This window comes from Trachemys scripta, chromosome 22 (assembly GCF_013100865.1).
Source record: "Trachemys scripta elegans isolate TJP31775 chromosome 22, CAS_Tse_1.0, whole genome shotgun sequence".
Lineage (NCBI taxonomy): Eukaryota > Metazoa > Chordata > Testudines > Emydidae > Trachemys > Trachemys scripta.
In genome coordinates this window covers 9,994,234-10,008,090 of record NC_048319.1, presented here as the reverse complement: position 1 = coordinate 10,008,090, position 13,857 = coordinate 9,994,234, and the positions used below count along the sequence as shown (strand labels likewise).

Below are 13,857 nucleotides of genomic sequence, written 5' to 3'. Positions count from 1 at the left end.
GAACAGTTGTTTGATTAGATCTAATCTCGCAGGGAAACGCTGTCAATGTCATTGTGAGCAGACCACAGTGAACGAAGCTTCCAAATAGTATGAAAAAAGTTCTGCATATTGTTATTTTGCATAGCGAGAGACAGTCTGATAGTCCAATACAATTGGCAGTCTAATGATAATGGCTTAACAGTTCCTTTAGGAAAATGAAAGATATTTTTATTCCAATATAACAACATCTGTTTTACCAGCTCCATATTATTACTTTCATCATGGGTGAGTTCACTGATTTTTCATTCTGCTATTTCATTTTTTGCAGCTGTTTTGCCAATCTCAACCCCCGCTCCAACAATTGAACATTTCACAGTGAACTTCACCATAACCAATTTCAAATATGATGCACACCTGGGATCTCCTCATTCTGCCCGGTTCAATGCTACTGAGAAAGCCTTGATCTTGTCGGTAAGTAGGACTGGCTCACAGCCTTTCTGGGCAGTTTGGGGTATCTGGTGCTATCAGCAGTACGACAGACTAATGACATCCTCTCTTTGCCAGCTCAACCCAATATTTGGAAACAGCAGCATCGGCCCAGATTATATGAAATGTGAAGTGACGGCTTACAGGTAAGGATCCAGGCTCCGAGATTACCATATTGGGATAATACAACTGCTGCTCCTTCCAGCAGTATTGTGAGGATAAATACATTAAAAGTGTGAGGCTCTTGGATATTAGAGGAATGAGGGCCCAATAAGTACCTTAGATCAACAACGAATATGTTAATCTATCCTTGTTAATGTTAGCTTGGTGAGGGGAAAACAAACCTTCTCTACTTCGTTATTTTCCTGATGACTTAACACGCTGGTGATTTCACAGGATTTTACCTGATGTTCTTTGGGCAGGAACCGCATTGAGATCCAACCATTCGGGTGGGGGAAGGGCAGGTTGGGAGTGAGGCAGGGAAATGGGTCCAGGAGCGGATTTCTCTCTCACAAAGCGGTCGACAGATTTAAAATGTCAGCAATCCCCATAGCTTCCTTACCTAGCATTTTATTTCATCTCCAAAAAGAGCAGATGGTTTTTTTCCTGAAGCTTTTTAAAATTTTCCCATGTTATAAATGGATAGAAAAAATAATCACGTGGAACGTACTTGTCCTGTTGTCCCTAGCCCTGTGGAAAATGGCGACGGCACGCACGTCGATGCCCTGTGCACCTACCGAAATGACTCCACCAGACCCAAGTTCGACAGAGCGAAGGTTTACCACGAGCTGAGCAACAAGACAGGAGACATCACTAAATTAGGTCCTTACAACCTGGACAACAGCAGTCTCTACGTCAATGGTAAATAACTAATGGCCCATTGGTGTTCACTGCTGTCGCAGGCACGGTGTTAAGAATCGAAAAAGCACAATTCACTGTATACATACAACTACATCCACTGTGTGCAGTCTCTTCCATACCCTGTGTGCTCCGTTTATGTGTACATTGCATCTAATTAATTTACACGCCTGCAGTGGTTTTACATCCAAGCCATTACACTGCGGCCATTAGCTTTCTACGTTACACACCAATCAATTCCCAAGAGCTGTGAAGCAGCACTGGAATCTTCAGCGCTTGGCTTCTGGTGCTCCATTCCTGAGTTCTCTCTTTTATGATCCTCTTTCATTTTTTAGTCTCTCTGTCCAAAGCCCTGTTTCTTAATGATAATCTCTGTTCCTTTCCAGAATACAACGAAGCACTTCTTGGACCAAGTAAGTGTTTTAACAAATTAATTCACATTAGAGCTATCAAAGGAAAATTAGTGGGGAAGGAATTCTCAAAAGCCCTGTAGAAGGGTAGAGTTCTGTTGGGACTGAGGGTGTCTTTGAGGGTGCAGAAGGCTTTGTATGTTGCTATGTTATGATCCTTTCTCTTCTGTATCACAGCTCTGAGCCTCACTACCCCCCAAAGTCCAACAGCTGGGCATTTCACACTGAACTTCACCTTGACCAACCTCCGCTACACCACAGACTTGGGGACACCGGGTTCCCGCAAATTCAATTCTACAGAGAAAACAATACTGTATTATGTAAGTCTGACAGACACACGCTGCCCGGCCTGTTTCATTTGTTGGCTCTTGTGCTCTCCCCTTTGCACACCCCTCTTCTCCCCGCAGACGTGTGTCAGACTCAGGAAATGATCTTTTCTTTGACAGATTGAGCCTCTGCTCAGAAACAGCAGCATTGGCCCGGTCTACACTGGATGCAAAGTGATGGCATTTAGGTAAGGAGGGTATACTTCTTCAATTCTGCTACAGTGTAGGGCTTCATGTACGTTCGCTGGACACGCTAATCACTAACAATGTATAGTTCCTTTCCCTTTCCACTTTCCCTAATATTTAAAATATCCACGTATCTAACTACCACCAGTGTCCGGCATTTAGTACCTGGGAACCAGCGTCATGAAAGCTGCTATGATTTCTTAGATACCCTTTTTTTCATAACATTGCTTTCATAATTATATTGTGATATTTCCATTAGCTTCCTTTAAACCCAAATTCAAACAATTATCCTGTCCCTCTGGATAGTGCGGCTTCTGTTTAGTTGGTTCTTTTTAATATCATATTGAGGAGTGAACACAGACAATGGCACTAACTAACAGAAATCTTCATCACGTCTGATTCCCTAGGTCGGTGAAGAACAGGGATGACACCGGGGTAGATGCCTTGTGCAGCTACAGGAATGAGGCCACAGCGCCCAAGTTGGACAGAGTGAAGGTTTACCGGGAGCTGAGCAGCATGACGAAGGACATCACCACGTTAGGGCAATACAACCTGGATAACAAGAGCCTCTATGTCAATGGTAATCGGATGATGGTCTCACACCTCCAGGGAGCGCTCACATCGCTCCTTGATTTAACGCGCATGAATAAAAAAGATGAAACTTCGGAAAAATGTACAGGACAAAATGACATCCACACAGCAGAGAAGTCAGTCCAGACTTGAGTAAAATATTTGTGAGCTCAGAAAACAGCTGATTTCCTTGCACTCCATGGAAACACTCCTTCTTGGGGTGACAACAGCCATAGTAGGACAAGAGAAATTCCCCAGGAGATGGAAAGGGGACGTGGAAAATACAGGAAAGTGGGAGATGGCCTGCTTGGGCCTTAGGCTTCCATTCCGCAGGGCATTTAAGCACGTGCTTAACTTTAAGCACAGAAGTGTCCCATTGATGTTTATGGAATGACATGTGTTTAAAGATGAACATGAGCTTAAGAGTTTTGCTGAATCAGGGCCTTATTTAAGAACATGGGTAAAATGGTCACAAACACTTAAATGACTTAGGAGACCAAGTCCCATGGATTGGCAGGATTTAGGCTTCTGAGTCCTACAGGCACTTCTAAAATTTTTACCTTAAGTCCCATTTTTAGAAATGACCTGAGGAATGTAAGAGACTAGGTCCCAGTGACAATATCTGGGATTTAGTCTTCTAAGTCACTTAGGTATTTTTGAACATTTTATCCCAATAGTACACATAGCTTTTATCCCCGAGTTGCTGTTCTTTGAGATTATAGTAAAATACAGTCATTCTTAAGCAACAGAGATACTTATTTGATAGATACACATCTGCAGCGCTTGGCTTCTGGCGGTCCATTCCTGAGTTATCTGTTGTCTGATCCTCTTTCATTTTTTAGTCTCTCTGTCCATAGCCCTGTTTCTTAATGATGATCTCTGTTCCTTTCCAGAATACAATGAAGCACTTCTTGGACCGAGTAAGTGTTTTATCAAATTAATTCATATTAAAGCTAACGCAGGAAAATTAGCACTGTAGGAGTGGAGAGTTCTGTTGGGACTGGGGTTGTCTTTGAGGGTGCAAGTATCAGAGGGGTAGCCGTGTTAGTCTGGATCTGTAAAAGCAGCAAAGAGTCCTGTGGCACCTTATAGACTAACAGACGTATTGGAGCATGAGCTTTCGTGGGTGAATACCCACTTCCTCGGATGCATGTGAGGGTGCAGACAGCTTTGTATGTTGCTATGTTACGATCCTTTCTCTCTTATATCACAGCTCTGAGTCTCACTACCCCCCAAAGTCCAACAGCTGGGCATTTCACACTGAACATCACCTTAACCAACCTCCGCTACACCACAGACCTGGGGACACCGGGTTCCCGCAAATTCAATTCTACCGAGAAAACAATACTGTATTATGTAAGTCTGACAGACACACGCTGCCCGGCCTGTTTCATTTGTTGGCTCTTGTGCTCTCCCCTTTGCACACACCTCTTCTCCCCCCCGACGTGTGTCAGACTCAGGAAATGATCTTTTCTTTGACAGATTGAGCCTCTGCTCAGAAACAGCAGCATTGGCCCGGTCTACACTGGATGCAAAGTGATGGCATTTAGGTAAGAGTTCTGTTGTAGGGGTGGTTCCATTCTCTTGACAGACACTAATTGGGCCAAGACCCCAGCTGGTTGTAAAGCAGCATAATTCTTTATAACCCACATGTTTCCCCCAACTGAGATCTGCCCATGTGTCTTTATGACTTAATTCTTCCTGCCTTGGCTCCTGTATATTAATGTTCAAATCACCCCCTGAAACCTTCATGATTTCATTTTATTATTGGTTCTGTGAATTAAACCCCCCCCCCCAACTCTGCAATGCAGCTGTTGTGATTGTGAATGAAGACTGATTGTGGCTGGGTTTCTCAATCGCCAGCTTTCACAGTAACATAAATAAGGCCGGTGATTTTCTGTCCACGTCAGCCGTGCCCTAAAGCACCCCTGTGATTCTCTAGGTCTGCGAATAATAAGGACACCGGGATCAATGCAGTCTGCAGCTACAAAAACAACTCCACAGTCGCCACGTTTGACAGAGTGAAGCTCTATCATGAGCTGAGCGGCATGACAAAGGGCATCACCACGCTCGGACCCTACACCGTGGAGAAGAACAGCCTTTATGTGAATGGTAAACATCCAGAGAGAACTTTAATTCATGCTTTCGCTTCATCGGGGCTTGGGCTCTCTAATAGCACCTGATGAACTTCCCCTTCCATCGATGATTTCCAGTTTATGGCAGTCCACAGGCTTTGGCACAAGGACTAAGCCAGGCCAGCATATTGGTGCTTTCATGGAGGTTCTTCATTTAGCTAATAGCTAGGTTAAAAAGCTCACTGCTGTCTTCATCTAAATCAAACAAGGACCCACTCCAATTGCCTTTACTTAGGTGGATAAAACTGCTCTCAAAAACCACCCTTAACCCTTTTTTTCAAATTTATTTATGTAGGTTTCCGCCTCTCAGACATAGCTACTACTACAGAACCTCCTCCCACGGTGACTCCAGAGACTGTGGGGTATCTGCTCAACTTCAAAATAATCAATGTAAACCTAACCAACCCAGACCCGACGTCTTCGGCCTACCAAGCATTACAGAAAGACATTGCTGACAAGGTGAGAGGCCACCTTTCAAAAGCCGTCTTGGCTGTTCCATCTGATTTTCACACCAACTTCCAGGAACAGTTTGAGAAGTTTTAATTGTTGACCTTCAAAATGTGGACAAAGAAATTGTCAATGTTTCAAATTTCAACGAGCGCTGCTGCTGCCAGTCCCGACAGAGCCTGTGCGTTGTGTAACATAATTCATGAGACGCTGCAGGATTTGTTATCTTAGAGGGGGGGTCTCCATGCTTCAGAGGAATCACAAGACTGGATCACCTTTAAAAGAGACAAGGCGGAGGCCGTCTATTAAACCCAGCCTGTTGGCACCTGTACCTTAATGACCAAATTTAGGAGTAGGCACAAACTCATCCCAACATATGCAGGTGTAACCCACCAGTGAGTGTGCGACAGGTCCTCCTCCATGCCTGACCCATAGAATACATGAGTCTGTGACACCCCTACCTAGAGAAAGAGCAATGGATGCTCTTAACTCTGCAGGTTGTCCGTTCGATCGCTGGAGCGTTAACCAAGATGGCAGCCAATGATAATCTCTGTTGGTGATGGGATAAGATGAGAAGAAGGGCTGCCATGCTCAAAGTCAAGTTGGAACCATGAGAACACGTACCACACGATGCCCGTTTCAAATATAAAATCAGTCACATCTTCAACCATGTTAGGGTCTTTCTGCTGCCCTAAAGCATCAGGCACGAGGTCACCCCTTACTACTGGAAATAGCTAATGGTGTGTTTCTTTCAGATTAACCAGCTGTACAAAAAGAGTGACCTTCAAGGCAGATTCCTGTACTGCAGCGTCACAGGCTTGAGGTTTGTGCTACGATTCAGTTTTCTTTATTAAAGTGCGCAGATGCTCATGCCTTTCCCTGGGTACCCTGCTCCCTTGCAGAAGTCCTCTCTGCTCCAAAGTTTGACATGCAGTTTAATTCACGCCCTGTCTGAATAACTCACAGGAGCCACTCCCTGACTTCTTCATTCTCACGCACATGCCCAGGGTTTAAATATCAGGGATTAAAATCAGTAAAAGGCCTGAGGCCATGCACCATGCTGTAGCTGATCTCCCGAGGGGTCAGACTCTACTTCTGAGAGCGAGTCATGAACTCTGGCTATTAAGGGACAGATGAGCTGGAGATGGACTCCTTTCCAAGAACATGCCTGGGTTCAGCTCTGCCAACCCCTGGATGTGCTGCTAGTGCCAACAGAACTGTCACCAAACTACCTGTTTCCTTACTTGGCATTTCATGCAATTAGCATTCTTCACAAAACTGGGGTCGTAAGGAGACCCAGGAGCTGGGTCACGAGACTCCCCACCCCTCTCACCTCCAGGGAACAGTCTGAATCTAGCCCGCATTGGTGGGGGACCAAAAGTCATTTGTATTCCATGGAGGGTCGGTGGCCCATGGGGAATGAACTGGGTGGTTCTTACTCTAGTTCCCACTAGATAAGTCTCCACATCAAACCCTTCCCAGGTATCCTTAACTGGGATTTTCAAAGGGAGTTAAGCACCCGACTCCCATTGACTTTCACGGGGATTTGAGCATCTCTAGGGCCCCTTTGAAAATCCCAGCGCTTGTTGGCAATCTCAGCAGAGGACAAGAATGGAATGGATCATAGAGATAAAACCCCTCCTTTCTTTTAGCCCCCAGAGCTGGCCCCTACCGGTGTAGGAACACTGGTGTGAGACTTTGTAAGGGGAGCAGGTGGCTGGTCTGTGGATAAAGAGCAAATCTCGTGTCTCCAGGGCTGTATCCAGCACCAGCTTTCTGTAAAACCTCCATTAGCATGGCCCATAAAAAGGTGATCATCTGAGGGCCGATTTGTTTAAGAGCCTTGACCTCTCTGCCCCCAGGATTGGCTCTGTAGTGGTCGACTGCCACTGCTACTTCAAGCCAGCGCCCAACCGCAGCGAGGAGACCGTTCTAAGCGCCTTTCAGGACGGAACGAGGAATGCAAGCGCACAATGGCTGGGAGGCAGCTACCAGCTGCAGGGAGCCAGCGTGAATGGTATGTAAGCCATATAGAAGAGCTGGCTGCCTGACTTTCATTCTGGGTAATCCAAATCCCCGTGGCAGATGAGAAAGTCTCTGCCTTTCTTCTCTTCCACCGAGAAGTCTCCACCTCCCTGGTCTGGGCCGGTGAATTCCCAGATCGCATGTGCCCGTTTTTTGGCCCATCCCGTTTGGCTCAATCCAACATGTCGGGTCCCCCGTGACCCACACAGTCCTTCATTGTTAGACAAGGGGAGGGGTAACTGAAACCGTTCATTGCGATTTCAGAAAGTTTGGATGTTTTGAATTTAAAAAAGGAGATACGAAATCCCTAAGGAACGACAGGAAGGTTTTTAAACACTAGAGGACTGGGGCTTTCGAGGTGAATTAATGGAGTTTGGCACCCAAATCCCACGGAAATTCAAATTCAGCTAATGCCTCCAGGCTCCTTCCAGGCTCCCCATCTTAACCCAGGACAGCTCTGGTCCAATGGGCCTTTGCCTGCTTCTCTTCACTGTATTTTTGACGGGTTTCTTTTCTTTCTTCTCAGTTTTGGAGCCAGTTATTAAGCCAGTCACTCAGCCGCCCGTCAGTGCTGTGCGAGAGACTTTCAGGTTAAACTTCACCATCACTAACCTCTTCTACTCGTCCGAACTGAAACAACCCAATTCAAATCCTCACCGACTGAACAAGCTGATGATTGAGCAAGCGGTAAAGTTCTAAGGGTCTGCAAATGGGCCCCGATCCTGGTCCCGTGGGAATTTTGCTCTTGGTTTCTGTAACGGGGCGATGACTCACCGGCCCGGCGCCTCCTGCTGGTCGTCCAGGGAATTAACTTGTCAGCCTCCGAAGCGCCCTCTGCAGTCTCACATTGCCGCTGGCCCCCATGTCCTTCCTGGACCCCGGTGTCCCTTCTCTCTGGGTTCTGCCCCCTGCAGTACCCCGCAGACTCGCTGGGCCTCCCCTCCCCAGGGAACCTCCAACCCCCTATCCCCACCTCGCCTCAGTCTTGGGCTACTGCCAGTCACCATGTAGCCCCCGCTCACTGGGGCAGACTGCAGTGTAATTGCCACTCATCATTGGCAAGGAGGGTTTGGACCTGCTGCCTCTGCCTACCCTTGGGCTGCCCCTCCGCAACCCCCAGTACCTTCTCGGCCTTTAGCAAGGCCTGCAGCCTGGGGGTTTTCCAGGCCGGAGCTCCCCAGCTCCTCTGGCCTTTCCACCAGCCCTACTCCACTTTAGGTACCTGGCTCAGCTCCCAGCAGCCAGGCCCATCCCTCTCAACCACTAGAGAGAGACTGTCTCTTGGCTTCTGGCCCACAGCCCTCTTATAAGGGCCAGCTAGGCCCTCATTAAGCCAGCCACCACTGTGGTCAGCGACCCACTCAACTTCCCCAGCCATTCTTAATCCCTCTTACCTTGCTGCAGCCCTCTCCAGGGCTGCTTTCACCCTTTCAGGGCCGGAGCGGAGTGATCACCCTGCTATAGTTTCACCAGTACTCCTTTCTCTTGTTCAACCATAATTTGATACACTCCTATTTGTGCCCACATGGCAATCATTCTTTTTTCCTTTTCCACCCAGCTTGACAACATTTTCAGAAATAGCAGCGTCAAGAACTACTTCGCTGGCTGTTCAGTTGAAAGCTTTAGGTATGTCTCTTCTCGCGGGCTGTGTCACACAAGAATTGTTATTCTTTACATTCCAACGAAATATTTATTGAAAGTCTCACTCAGGAGCCTATGCTGGTTCATGTTATTTGAGGGTATTGTGTTCGTCTGTCTGCCCTAGCCCAAACCTCAGGGAGCTGAATGGAGGGTGTTCACTGGAGGGAAAAGAAAATCACATTCACGCTTGCTCTTTTCGACATTGGTGAGGCCTCATCTGGAGTACTGTGTCCAGTTTTGGGCCCCACACTACAAGAAGGATGTGGAAAAATTGGAAAGAGTCCAGCTGAGGGCAACAAAAATGATTAGGGGGCTGGAGCACATGAAAGGGGGTTCCAAAGAGGATGGATCTAGACTGTTCTCAGTGGTACCAGATGACAGAACAAGAAGCAATGGTCTCAAGTTGAAGTGGGGGAGGTTTAAGTTGGATACTAGGAAAAACTTTTTCACTAGGACGGTGGTGAAGCACTGGAATGGGTTACCTAGGGAGGTGGTGGAATCTCCTTCCTTAGAGGTTTTTAAGGTCAGGCTTGACAAAGCCCTGGCTGGGATGATTTAGTTGGGGATTGGTCCTGCTTTGAGCAGGGTGTTGGACAAGATGACCTCCTGAGGTCCCTTTCAACCCTGATATTCTATGATTCTATGATTTTTTTGCCTTGCCTCAAATGTTTCTGCAAATGCCAAAAAAGTGCTTTTATTTGTGCTGGGAAAGTCATTTTCATGCACAACTCATCTCTAGGCAAAAACAGATAATTTCACCCACATCTAAAACTCAAAATTAAGCAGCTTTGCAAAAACATAATGAAAATTGACCAGCCCAGGCACAAAACCCACTAACCCACCCTTCTCCACAATCCCAGATGATGATTGGGGTGGGGCTGGGGGGAGAAGGCAAGAGTTTGACTTGTCCAGCAGAAATATGACTTGTCCAGGGTGAATGGAATTTTGTAAGACTAACAGCAGCTCCTCCCTCTTTTTCTAAAAAGAGAGGTAACTTACAGTGAAAACTGGCCTGCGGCTAATGAAACATTGCTCTGAGATCTGCATGAACACCGCCCTGACCTGTTTATCACCTTTTCCATTGACTTACATCCCTGTTTCACACTCCTGGTCTAGCTCACTTAGTACATTTCGGCATGCTCTGTCGCGTTCCTCCCCCTGCATTGATGGCTTGTGACTTGTCTTTTCCAGGCCCATCTCCGGGAAAACTTACACTGGTATTAATGCCGTCTGCAAATTTATGCTGGACAGCACCTCCAGGGCCTTTCAAAGAGAAGAAGTGTATGAGGAGTTTAAACATCTCACCAACGGAGTCACTCAGCTGGGGGACAGCTACACGCTAGACAAGGATAGCTTGCTTGTTAATGGTGAGTGGCAGGTCAGAGCCCTGGAACCTAGAGCACATTGCTGTGGTTGAGGTTCTGCTGGCGTTTTTGAACCTGCTTTCTCGCTGTTCTCCTTTTCTTCACAAGTTCCTCTTTTCTTTCCAGATTATTCTCCTCTCAACACAATGGCAGGAGAGCCTGGTAGATCGGGTAAGTGTTTTTTGAGAAGCAATTCGCGTTAAAGGTACTGAACAGACGTTAAGCATCAGAAAGTTAATAGGGAACATGCACAGATGTGGGGTTAGACTCACGTCTCCATGGCTTCAGGGACAAGAGTGTAGAGAACTGGGTCTCCCAGCAGGGAGCCAGCACTCAAGCCGGGGCAGTTAGAAACATGGATGAGTAGCAGGTGCAGATACCTTGGGGACAGCACAACTGTGACAGTTGTTCCAGTCACCATTTGGGCCTGTAAAACTCGACCTCGCCAATACTGGCAGCAAAAGAGCAATGAGCCTGGCCATGGTGAAACCATTACACACTTGGGACTCATGGGAAATCCACCCAGGACTACAGCTTATCCACCGAACAGCACATCCTGGGGAGGAGCAGCACCCGCTTCCCCTGCACCACCAGGCTTCTCCTCGGACCTAGAGAGAGTCAGAGTTTGAGGCCAGAAGGGACCACCAGGTCATCTAGTCTGACTGCCTGTACATCACAGGCCACCAGCCCCACCTAGCTACCCCCCACCATGCCCACCAGCCAGAATCAGATCCAAGTGTTACAGGCCTCAGGAGACTAACCTACTGCATGCCACAGACAGAGAACAGGAAGAAGGACCGAGAGACCTGATCAATGGCGAAGAGGGGAGTTTGCTACCCAGGAACCATTCAGGCCTGGGCCTTTCTGCTGCAGCTGCCAACAGAGGGCCCAATTAGTGCCCGATGGAGCGGTGTTTGACCGACGTGGACATTTTTGCACTAGAAACTCACAGGCCACTGCACATCCATCCCATGATTACGGCACTTAAATAAAGAGAAGTAACCCTGAAAAGACATAGGCAGCATTTAACATCAGCTTTTTTCCCCTCCCACATTTTCAAACCGCCCCTTTAAGTTGAGAAGTGCCCTTGAAATTTGGCCGTAGTCAGAATTCTGCCAAATCACCCGCCGGGCCTTGTGTGTAATCTTGTTTCTGACCCAAATGACTGTGAATTTAGAGATCTGTAATTCGTCCTTTTGTCCTTCCAGAGCTCCCATTCTGGGCCATAATCCTCATCTGCCTCTCGGCATTGCTTGGCTTGATTCTCCTCCTCCTCGTGTGTTTCTTGGTAAGTGGCCACTCAGCTGTCCTGCCGCCTCAGATTCACAGGTACCATTGTGGCCCAGTGGCTGGAAAGAAGGGAATCGGGCATTCTGGCTGATTTAGACACATTGAAAGTAAATCCTACCAATGAATTAGTAAGCTAGGAGCAAATAGGGAACACAAGCGGGCTGGCAATACACATGGGAAAACAATAAGCATTTTGGGCCAAATCCTCCCTGCTTTACTTGTGTGGCTTCCACTGGGACTGCTCCCATGAGCGAGGAGAGGAATATGACCCATTGAATACGTTATTAAGGAAGAAGGTTGAAGAGCATAAAGGAGGGATATGGAGAAAACCAGGAAAGTAGAGGTAATGTCAACCCCCAGAAAGACCAGTGGCTTCTTTTTCTTGCTCTTCTTAAACACTTTCCCGTCCCTAAATCTCTGCAGAATGGTGAGGACACAGAGCTACTGAGTGCAGAAGTTTTCAATAGCTTTACACAAATGACCATCTTCAGGAATTGCACTGAACACTTCCCATTCCAACTTCTTAGCAATAGGAAGAAAGCTGAAGTCCCCTTCCAGGGTCAGACTCCAGCTGCATCTCTGCTGCACAGGATGTGGATGGGTGGATCCTCTTCTAATCTCCCAACAGGGATACTACTGGGGGCCTGAGGGTAGGGAGGAAAGCGTCTCCTTTTTAGTGCCCTCTGTTCCCAGGGCTCTCACAACCCAAGCTGTGTATCCTGCTTTCCAGATAGGCCAACAAAGGTTGCAAAGAGAAAACTGGTTAATTGTACTCAGATGCTCAAGAAGGAAACAGCTGGCCATTCTGAACAGGGAACTTTGGAAAGGAGAGAGACTTAGGGCAGGTCTACACTACAGGGCTAAGTTGACCGGAGTTACGCAACTCCAGCTACGTGAATAATGGAGCTGGAGTCAAAGTACCTTAGGTCGACTTATTGCGGAGTCTACACCGCGCTGAGAATTTCTCCCATCGACTTACCTTATGCTTCTCGTTCTGGTGGAGTACCGGAGTAGACGAGACAGTGATCGGAGGTCGATTTAGCGGGTCTTCACTAGACCCGCTAAATCGACCCCCGGTGGATCGATCTCTGCATGTTGATCCCCCCCGTGGGGACAAACCCTTAGGGGCTGAAACTGGAGGCTCTGCCATGGATTGGCTTTGTGGCCTTGGGTCAGTTATTTTACCTTTCTGCCTCTGAGTCACATCATCTGTAAAATGAGGATAATATCTACCGACCTGGTAAAGCACTCTTAGGCCCTCAGAGGAAAGGTGATACAAAGGCTCACATTTCTCACATTAACGTTGCTTTCTTCCCACCAGATTGCCTTTTGTCTGAGAAGAAAGGAAGGCTTGTACGACGTCCAACAGAGCATATACGGGGTCTATTTCCCACATCTGGACATGAGAAAAATGCACTGACGAACGTATTGCCGAGACGAACTCCTTGCACTCAGAAGTGTCTCTTCTCACTGACTCATTCATCCACCAAGAGAAAAAATGTTTACAACTGCAGTAAAGAATTTTCTATTTTTCCCTTAGTAAATTATGATTAGCCCGAGACACATCTTTCCTTGTGGCCTTTATACAGAAAACCTTTGCACTGATCCCAGCAATTATTTTGTACTGTGGAAAACTGCCAGCAATGAAGATGTATTGGGGATAGATATTTATTTTTTTACACACTGTGGGATTTTGAGCAAATGTTATACATCCAAAAAAATAAAACAGAAAATGAAGTGAACGCTAGATGTATGCAGTCTACAGAGCTCCTCAGTGTTATGTAGTTTTTCTGAAGGGGGAGATTAAAATTATGCTCATTTATGGTGTTTTAGTTACTAACTATTGTAAATGAACAAACCCAAGAAAAAAGCACTTTAATTCTACTTTGTTTGTTTTCTGCTTTATCATTTAAAAACTTATATGTGTATATATTTTAAACAAATGAAAAAAATAATTTTATATTTTAAATGATGCCAGGAGATTTTTTTTTTTTTTGGTTAAAGATGCATTATTAAATATAATCCTTTGTGAATTTGTGAGACTGTTGTCCCATGTCACTCAGGATAGATACTGTAACACAGACTGCAATTCAGAAATAAAGTATCAGAAATCATTCCAATAAGGCTGGGAGTTTATTTT

General features: G+C 46.5%; 1 protein-coding gene across 1 annotated transcript; it reads left to right on the top strand.

Annotated features, from left to right (window-relative positions):
- The first annotated feature begins 260 nt into the window (after positions 1-260).
- MUC16 (mucin 16, cell surface associated) lies at positions 261-13,627 on the top strand. The gene is made up of 20 exons (XM_034755594.1): positions 261-264; positions 308-611; positions 1,154-1,326; positions 1,710-1,736; positions 1,911-2,053; positions 2,180-2,247; positions 2,653-2,825; positions 3,709-3,735; positions 4,029-4,171; positions 4,298-4,365; positions 4,758-4,927; positions 5,246-5,409; positions 6,153-6,220; positions 7,260-7,414; positions 7,949-8,109; positions 8,981-9,048; positions 10,255-10,430; positions 10,554-10,598; positions 11,636-11,715; positions 13,039-13,627. Exons 1-20 carry the CDS (start codon positions 261-263, stop codon positions 13,135-13,137), a joined length of 2,316 nt encoding a protein of 771 aa, XP_034611485.1. The 3' UTR covers positions 13,138-13,627.
- The last annotated feature ends 230 nt before the right edge of the window (positions 13,628-13,857 follow it).